The 9,803-nt window shown below is 43.6% G+C and overlaps 1 protein-coding gene across 2 annotated transcripts; it reads left to right on the forward strand.

Annotated features, from left to right (window-relative positions):
- Nucleotides 1-747: 747 nt before the first annotated feature.
- Nucleotides 748-8,973, forward strand: LOC123112743 (cell division cycle 5-like protein). Of its 2 annotated transcripts, XM_044533818.1 has the most exons (5): nt 748-1,240; nt 2,110-3,825; nt 6,706-6,987; nt 7,707-8,072; nt 8,139-8,973. In XM_044533818.1, the coding sequence occupies exons 1-5, from the start codon at nt 1,064-1,066 to the stop codon at nt 8,784-8,786; spliced, it is 3,189 nt and encodes a 1,062-aa protein (XP_044389753.1). In that variant the 5' UTR covers nt 748-1,063; the 3' UTR covers nt 8,787-8,973. The 2 variants fall into 2 exon arrangements, with proteins under 2 accessions (XP_044389753.1, XP_044389752.1); XM_044533817.1 differs by having other exon boundaries at nt 7,707-8,973.
- The last annotated feature ends 830 nt before the right edge of the window (nt 8,974-9,803 follow it).

Raw genomic sequence — 9,803 nt, forward strand, 5'->3', positions numbered from 1 at the left:
TCTGTTAATGTTCACTTAATGAGAGAAGATGTTCATGTCAAGACACCTATAATGACTTTAATGATCTAAATACTCTTATATTTCTTTACAAAGAAAGTATTTATATTTCTAGAAAGGACTTCAATATAGAGAGTATCACACATGTTTTCAGGCTATATTACAGAAAAGTGCCATTGTATACACGGAGTCGTTTGCTCGAGATGGTGTGTGAGAGAAAACATTTGTGTCCTCTCATGCATTGAAAGCAAATGATGCGCCTCCCGGGATTGCCACACCATCACCGATTTGAGATTTGCCGGCGGGAAAACAAAGGAAAGTACTTCCTAAAAAAACACTCTCGTCCATGTAAAAGACTACTTTTCCACCGGGTCTTTCGATACAGTATAGACGCAAGTGCTCACACATGCACGCATACGTTCACCTCTATGAACGCACACACGCACATCATACCCCTATGAACACTTTTGAGAGACTGGGTCCGCATATCATCTTAAGATAAGTCATCGTAGATACCTCATCATCGACTGGAACATCTCTTTCCACTAAAATCACATTGCCGAAAATCTTAAAATAAATTAAAAATAATGCGAACACTAGGACTTGAACGTGGTTTAGGCCCTCTATGTGGTTGGACGTTCGCCTCCTTCCACGGTTGACTGGTTTTGACTGAGCGTTACATGCCACGTCATCGGGTTCACCTCACCAAGACAAGTCCCGTCTCCCGAGCCCGAACCAATCCGTCCCGTGAGAGGAGCGCCGCCACTGCCCTCCGCCGCCGGCTGGCCCTCCCCGCCGCCCGCTTCCCCGCCTCCTTACCCCGCCCTCTCCCGCAGCCCCCCTTCTCTCATCCCCTCCTCTCCGCACCGCCCCATCGCCCCGGTCCCGCCGCCCCGCCCCACCCACCCAATCCTAAACCCTAGGCCTCTCCCCCCACAAACCCTAGGAAGGACCAGGTCTCGCCGGAGCCGCCCGGCCGGGGCGCGGCGGAAGCGGAGCCCCGGAGGCCCTCTGCGGAGGAGAAGAGATCTAGGAGGCCCAGCGGGGCAGCAAAGGAGCGGGCAAGATGAGGATCATGATTAAGGGCGGGGTGTGGAAGAACACCGAGGATGAGATCCTCAAGGCGGCCGTGATGAAGTACGGTAAGAACCAGTGGGCGCGCATCTCCTCGCTGCTCGTCCGCAAGTCCGCCAAGCAGTGCAAGGCCCGCTGGTACGAGTGGCTCGACCCCTCCATCAAGAAGGTAACGCGACTGCCCAGCCACCCTAAATCCCTAATCCTCTGTCGTAGATTTTGGCGATGGCTAGTATTTCGTTAGCAAGTGAACTGCGATGATGCTGTTATGAAAGGACTGTAGAGGCTCTGTAACTGTGATGCGGAGCGAGTAGAAATTAGAGGATCCGTGATTATCATGTGGTGTTTTGAAAATGCTGCGCCATGTACAGTTTTGAGGAATTGCTATTTGGTTTGTACTATCTAGTGTACATTTTTCGTTGTAAATTGCTGTACATGTTTTTGAAATGCTCATATTTAACAACCTACATATTGGTTTTGAGGTTATGTTATTCTTTCTTCATGCTATACCATGGTAAAATCCAATGCACTGATTGTGACATGTACGTTATTGAATGACCAACTTCCACCAGCGGAGCTGACTAATTGTCTTTGTGCACTGGAATGTTCTTGTTAGAAAGGGTAATATAATGAACACATTATGTCATCTTTGTGTTGCCGTCGTATACTTATTTTTTGGTTATGATTATTATGGCTTGCATGATGTTATGCTATTAACACTTTTGTTGAGAACTCTAAATTGGATTCTTAATGCTTCATTAGCATTGTCATCTAATTCTAAAACTTAAGCGTCTAATTAGAACCAAATAAACTTAACTGAACTGTACTTTCAGTTTGTGTGATTCACATTCTAATTGAATTCACTTGTCCAAAATAACTGTCAATCTTTACCTGTCATATGATGCTTAATGATTCTTTTAATTGGTTATATCTGCTATATTATGACATAGACCTGCTCCATTTTCAGTTTTCAGCTGTCTTTGTAATATAGAGGTTCTGTCATTTATATCACTTAACTAACCTGTGTCCATTGACCAGACTGAGTGGACAAGGGAAGAGGATGAGAAGCTGCTCCATCTTGCTAAGCTCATGCCTACTCAGTGGAGGACTATTGCACCTATTGTGGGTCGAACACCATCCCAGTGTCTCGAGCGATATGAAAAATTGCTTGATGCTGCCTGTGCAAAGGATGAGAATTATGAGCCTAATGATGACCCAAGAAAGTTGCGACCTGGGGAGATTGATCCAAACCCTGAGTCAAAACCTGCACGTCCAGATCCTGTTGACATGGACGAAGATGAAAAGGAAATGCTTTCTGAGGCAAGGGCTCGCTTAGCTAACACCAGGGGTAAAAAGGCAAAACGGAAGGCAAGAGAGAAACAACTTGAAGAGGCGAGGCGGCTTGCATCACTGCAAAAAAGGAGGGAACTGAAGGCAGCTGGTATTGACAACCGGCACAAAAAAAGAAAGAGAAAGGGAATTGACTATAATGCGGAGATCCCTTTTGAAAAGAGACCCCCTCCAGGCTTTTATGATACAGTGGGCGAGGACAGGCCACTTGAGCATGTGCAGTTTCCAACTACCATTGAGGAGCTTGAAGGGAGGAGAAGAGTGGATGTAGAGGCTCAATTAAGAAAGCAAGACATCGCCAAGAACAAGATTCTGCAGAGGCAGGATGCTCCTGCCGCAATAATGCAAGCAAATAAACTCAATGACCCAGAAGCTGTCACAAGAAGGTCCAAACTAATGCTTCCACCACCCCAAATTTCGGACCATGAATTGGAGGAGATCGCAAAGATGGGCAATGCCGGTGATCCTGCTCTAGCTGAGGAGCTTGGTGAAGGAAGTACTGCCACCAGGACACTGCTTGCAAATTATTCCCAGACTCCAAGGCTTGGTATGACACCATTGCGAACGCCGCAACGAACGCCAGGTGGGAAAGGTGATGCTATTATGATGGAGGCAGAGAATCTTGCACGTTTAAGGGAATCACAAACACCTCTTTTAGGAGGCGATAACCCAGAGCTTCACCCATCAGATTTCTCAGGCGTTACACCACGTAAGAAAGAGATACAGACTCCGAATCCCATGGCAACGCCTCTGGCTAGCCCTGGCCCTGGTGTTACCCCAAGGATTGGTTTGACACCGTCCAGAGATGGAAATTCCTTTGGGTTAACTCCAAAAGGAACCCCTTTCAGGGATGAGCTTCACATAAATGAAGAGGTGGAAATGCAAGACAGCGCTCAGCTTGAGCTTCGTAGGCAAGCAGAGTTAAGAAGAGGTCTGCGGTCTGGTTTTGCTTCTATTCCACAGCCTAAGAATGAGTACCAGATAGTTATGCCACCTATCACAGAGGAGAAGGAAGAAGCTGAAGAGAGAATTGAAGAGGATATGTCAGACAGGTTAGCACGAGAAAGGGCTGAGGAACAAGCAAGGCAGGAGGCATTGCTCAGAAAGAGGTCCAAAGTGTTGCAGAGGAGTTTGCCTAGGCCACCTGCTGCTTCAGTGGAGATTCTCCGGCAATCTCTTATTAAAGGTGGTGAAAGCAGAAGTACCTTTGTGCCTCCTACATCACTTGAACAAGCTGACGAGCTAATAAATGAGGAACTCCTGAGGCTCCTTGAGCATGATAATGCTAAATATCCTCTTGATGAACAAACTCAAAGAGAGAAAAAGAAAGGGAGCAAGCGTCAGGCAAATGGGGCAGCTTTCATCCCTGAAATCGAAGGTTTTGATGAGCATGAACTAAAAGAGGTATATTTCTTTTCTGCCCTTTTATTATTGGTATTTGATGTTGAACTGTATCCAATTTAACATATATTCTGAATTTCATGTAGTACTAGGCACATCAATAATTAGTTACTGTGGGTTCATAATTGTATATACCTAAGTGAGTAGCACAGTAATATGGCATATAGCGCCTGTATGAGAGCAGCAGGTCTAAACCATTCCTGTACCAACCTTTATAATCTTGCTTCTGATAGCCAATTATTTCTATAGCCAATCCATGGCATAGAATGCTATCCTGGAGATGTCAAGGGAGGGAAAATATATTTATTTTGCATAGTGGGAGCTGTATACAGCACATCACTAACAAGATAACTGTTTAGCTGTAGGATCCATAGAAGAATTGTGCTAGGTTTTATGCAATGCTTACCCTGTTTTTAGGATACTTGTGTTTTCTGGAAAATGAATGAATGCTCAAAAATCCAAGAGGCCACTAATCGGGTTAAGCATGCATCACTTAGACGTGACACTGTCATGGATAGACAATGAGTGCACAAGATTGCTTGAAAAACAACCTCTCTCGGGTGTTGGGATTGAAAGTTGAAAAGAATTTGAAAACAGCCGTTGAAAGTCTGAAATATCAAGATGAGAAAATATGGATTCTACAGTTTGAAAAATTGTCCCTCCGGCGTGTAAGGATTTTATCATCTACAAGTAATGTGTTAGTTAGAATTGTTATGTTATGCACATGGGCGCATGGGCACGCACCCTGTAGAGAACTGTGCAGTATCTCTTCGCAATAGTATCCTATATACCTAAGAGATTTACCCCCACTATCTTGTTTATCTTAACATGCAACCTATCCACATCATCAAATAGCTCCACCATGTAACAACATTTTCCCACTAACTCTTCATGCACATGCTCCCATTAACTCTTCATGTGCATGCAACCTATCACAATTAACATTAACTATTTTTTATGCCCTCTCAAGCATCCATTCCATTCTAGGTTTCTTTTGCTATCTATATATGTGTCTTGACATCATACGATCCCCTCCAAATGTCCAACATGAGTCCCCGTTCAACCCTTTGGTTAGAATTCACGTGTTGTTAATGCGACCGTCTGATTTCAAAATCCCGAACATCCATTTTTTTTCATTCCCATTCCCTTGCGCTACGTACATGTCCGTGATTTTTTTCTCCTACAAGCCATAGAATTGCGCTAGATGTCTTTTTGTCAAAACCTGGCGTTCGAAGCAGCCTTTTCAATGATGGAACTAAGCTTCAGCTCAAGGTTTTTGAGACGCCGAGTCAAGCCAAGTCGCCGAGGCTGCGGCTAGTGGCTTGCTGGCTTGAGTCAGCGACTTGGCTTGATTAGTCGCCCCAAGTCGCCATGGCACAACAGTACATAGAGCAGCAGAGCACATAGATATACAGCAGCAGCAGAGCACGTATACAGCCGAGAAAATGTACTACATCTAAGCGGAGCACATATAGAGCCCACCCTGCGCTATCTTTCATATACTACATCTAAGCAGAGCACATATAGAGCCCACCCTGCGCTCTCTTTCCTTCGGTCCTCCTTCCCCAGTTCCCACATGATGACATATATAGCAGCAGCAAGCCACGCGAGCCAGCGAGTCGCGCGACTAATCGCACCAAGTCGCCGGCGAGCCACGCGAGTCGTGCCACTTGCTCCCTGAGTCAAGTCGCCTGCGCAAGCCAGCCATGCCGCGACGACTTGGCGATTAGTCGGCGACTCAAAAACAGAGCTTCAGCTAATGATGAAGCATCCATGGTTGCGCACCAGACAAGACAAATAAAAAGAACTAGAGCTATCTGGGTATATTATGGCGAGAAGCATTATGTACTCAACAGTGGGGCTCATGAATTGCAAGCAAATTTTTTACATAAAAAATCAAAAATCAAATTATGAGTTAACTCACATTTTATTTCTCTATGCGACCATTTTTTTTATGAATGCACGTCTATAGTTGCTATCATTGTTTTAGGTTTAGCCAAGGGTGGAGATGTCCCCACTGTCTCTACTCAACGCTGTTTTCATCACATATCGCCTCACCGAGATATTGTCAAGGTAATAAATTAACAGAACAAAAATCACACTCATTTTTGGATTTTCCATCAAAAAAAATTAGATGTTTACTCTAAACAATATTTCTTTCAAAAAAATTATCATCAAATTATACTACTCCCTCCGTCCAGAAATACTTGTCAGGGGAATGAACGTATCTAGACGTATTTTAGTGTTAGATACATCCATTTTTAGTCATTTCTACGACAAGTATTTCCGGACGGAGGGAGTATATTTCATAATTTTCACATGTTTTAAAACATCAAATTATTTATTAACAGTTCCCGCAGCAACTCGCGGGGTATCATCTACTCCCTCCGTTCCTAAATGTAAGTCTTTTTAGAGATTCCACTACAAACTACATACGGATGTATATAGACATATTTTAGAGTGTAGATTCACTCATTTTGCTCCGTATGTAGTCCATAGTGGAATCTCTAAAAAGACTTGTATTTAGGAACGGAGGGAGTAGTTGACACAGTTCGAGATGTTCTATTCATTCTGCATAAGAACTTAAATACACATATATTGGATTACTGAAACACTTCCTCAATGTAGTAATCACTTATAGCCATCTGTTCCTTTTTGTTTAGCCTGACTAAGTGGGATTTTTTCTAGCATATCATCCGTGAATGCAGCTTTTTGCTTTTTACTAGAAGGCTATGTGTTATGTCTTATGAGTGGTTTTCTGTAACCGTATGCGGAGATCATTTATTTGAATCTTCATCGTTCTTCGTGCCAATCCTGTTTGCCTCGTTTAGTTTAATTGTAATGATGGAGAAGTTTTTAAATCACTTGTTTATTTGTTGACAGGCAAGTTTTATGGTTGAGGAGGAGATTCAGTATCTTCGTGTGGCCATGGGCCATGAAAATGAATCTTTTGAGGATTTTGTGAAGTCACATGATGCATGCCAAGAGGACCTTATGTTTTTCCCTACTAACAACAGCTATGGTCTTGCCAGTGTTGCTGGAAATGCTGATAAAATTTCTGCTTTGCAACATGAGTTTGAAATGGTAAAGAAGAGAATGGATGATGAGGCAAAGAAAGCTTCTCGGCTTGAGCAGAAGATCAAACTGCTGACACAAGGATACCAGGTTAGTTGGGGATGATGCATCATCTTATTGGTATCTATATTAATTTTAACTTTTCTTCAGACAACATTTTACAGTCTGGCTATGGTAAATGTTTCTCTTTAGTCTGTTTAAGGATGCCTCCCAAACATCTCCGCCCCATTGATGTTTGCTGTCAGTTAAAAATGCACTATGTGGAAGCCAACCCATAATTTGAAGATTCTCTGGTTGCCCCAAACCAAGCTTGCATAACTAGAGGATACCCCCGCGCGTTGCTGCGGGAATTGGTTGATGAAAATTTGGCTTGATGACATGAGAACCAAAATTTAAAAAATATATAACTTACTATATTTGAACATGTATTGTTGTAATAATATTTATTGAATATAAATAGAATAAATTAATGGGAAACATTTTGCCATGCATGGTGAATGGTGTAGTATGTCTTTTGCCATGCATGATTGCATGTTGAGGCGAGCCTTATCCCATCCATACTTGTATGGTGATGTGGCATGCTTGCATGTTGAGATAAATAAGTTAGTGGGTATGACCCTCTTAGGTATATAGGATTTGCAGAGATACAACAGATGAGTGATCGCTTCTGATTTTGCTTTTCATTTGATGCATACTGGTTTAGTTGTACTGAAACAATATTGTATGATATTGTTTTCATTCTGTTTCAAGCTTTTCCATGTCGATTTGTAGTGCTGATGGTTTGCCTCACTTGCTATTTGATTTGTTAGGCACGAGCTGCAAAATTGGGGTCACAGATCCAGGACACCTTCAAGCAGATGAACACTGCAGCCACAGAACTTGAATGCTTCCAAGAGTTGCAGAAACAAGAACAGATGGCTGGTGCCTATCGTGTGAGAAATTTGTCTGAAGAAGTGAATAAACAGAAAGCGTTGGAACAGACTCTCCAGAGCCGCTATGGTGATCTGTTGTCTGGTTACCAGAGCATCCATGGACAACTTGAGGAGCACAAGAGGCTACTTAAGCTACAGGAGGAGGCAATAGAGGCAGAAAACCGTGCTAAGGAGGAGGCAATAGAGGCAGAAAACCGTGCTAAGGAGGAGGCATTAGAGGCAGAAAACCGTGCTAAGGCGGAGGCAATAGAGGCAGAAAACCGTGCCAAGGAGGAGGCATTAGAGGCAGAAAACCGTGCTAAGGAGGAGGCAATAGAGGCAGAAAACCGTGCCAAGGAGGAGGCATTAGAGGCAGAAAACCGTGCTAAGGAGGAGGAAGCTGCAGCTCGAAATCGTGCTGCTGAGGAAGAAAATGAGAGGAAGAATCATGCCATTCAAGAGGAATCAGGACAGACAACTAAGGTTACTGATGAAGAAGCTGCAGGAAGAAAAGAAATCAATGGAGATCAGATGGATATGGACAGTGCAGATGTCGCTGGAGAACTTGTAGGTCCAATTCCTCCATTGCCTGACACAGTGGATAACGATGGGGCTTCAATTGAACAGAGTACTTCTAACGCTCAGAGTGGTGACACCGTTACTGTGAATGAGGGAGCCATTGACAAGGTCGATTCATCCAAATTAGATGGCCAGGACAATACCAGTTGTAGCATGGATATTGATGCTGGTAGCCAGGAAGAGGGAAAAAATGTTCTCGCGGCTGCTGCTACAAGTGTAGATGTAGGGAACACACCTGTATCTTCAGATCAAGCTGTCTCGAATGAAGGGAGTGATGCGGTTCACGCACCTGTATCTTCAGATCAAGCTGTCTCGAATGAAGGGAGTGACGCTGTTCACGCACCTGTATCTTCGGATCAAGCTGCGCCAAATGAAGAGAGTGGCATGGTTCCTGAATAAAACATCTTCTGCATACCTCATCTGCAGCGGATGTCACAAGCATGATGCCAAAGGTGACTACTGAACACTAGCTCGCGTGCCATGTTTGTTTTGTTAATTTTCGTTTTGACTCTCTGCTGGTCTGAACATTTGTGGAAGTAAAACCTGATATTTACAGCTTTCTATTGAAAATATGAACTTGAGGAAACAGGTCATCCCGCTAGTGCTGCTTTTGACCTTTCTTTTATGGGCCTCGCTTCGGGTCTGGGTTTTGAAGAAGTACCCATGTTTGACTTATCATGTGGGGCAAAATATCACCGTCTTTTGTGGCGGTGGCTGCAGCTGGTGTTTGTGCGATGTGGGGTTATGGCCCTGTTTGGTTCGGCTGTGGATTTCTAAAAGCAGCTGTGAAAAATCTGCTATGGAAAAACAACTGTGGAAAATCTGATGTGATAAAGATGTAGGTCATTTGGCAAACCAGATGATACAGCTTTTTCAAATTTTGGCTCGCAGCGGAATCAGATTTTGAAAAGCACGTCCTGGGCTGCTTCCGATTTTGGTTCAGATTTTGGCAGCGGACTTTTGGAATCGGATTCTGCTGGGTTCGCCCTTTGGTTCAGATTCTACTGTGCGGCAGCGGAATCCGTCGATAAAAGATGAACCAAACAGGGCCTATAACTGCTGCTGTTGCGCTGCTGGTGCTGTTCATGTTGGCAGTGCTACTTGCGTATGATTTTCAAGATGTGGCGCTTTAGCTTTGCGCATGTTGGTCATGTCTGTTAGCCTCACTGGTTTGAGGAGGTTTTAAGAAGAAAAGAAAAAACTGCTCCTTGTGTGTGATTCAGATCACCAAAATATATCATTGCTTGTTCAAAGATGCGATCCAGAAAACAACACAAATCTTACTCATGTGTATCATAGCCGCCTTTCTTTGGACCATATAAAGTACTTAGTAGGCACTCCATCTGTTCCTAAATATATGCCTTTTTAGAGATTTCAATATGAACTACATAGGGAGCAAAATGAGTGAATGTACAC

Source organism: Triticum aestivum, chromosome 5B (assembly GCF_018294505.1).
Source record: "Triticum aestivum cultivar Chinese Spring chromosome 5B, IWGSC CS RefSeq v2.1, whole genome shotgun sequence".
In the NCBI taxonomy this organism is placed as follows: Eukaryota; Viridiplantae; Streptophyta; class Magnoliopsida; order Poales; family Poaceae; genus Triticum; species Triticum aestivum.

Excerpts from the sequence above, each read along its gene's own strand:
- LOC123112743 (XM_044533817.1), top strand. The coding sequence starts at position 1,064 with ATGAGGATCATGATTAAGGGCGGGGTGTGGAAGAACACCGAGGATGAG. Across the intron at positions 3,826-6,705 it reads ATGAGCATGAACTAAAAGAG|GCAAGTTTTATGGTTGAGGA; the intron begins GTATATTTCTTT and ends ATTTGTTGACAG. Across the intron at positions 6,988-7,706 it reads TGCTGACACAAGGATACCAG|GCACGAGCTGCAAAATTGGG; the intron begins GTTAGTTGGGGA and ends TTGATTTGTTAG.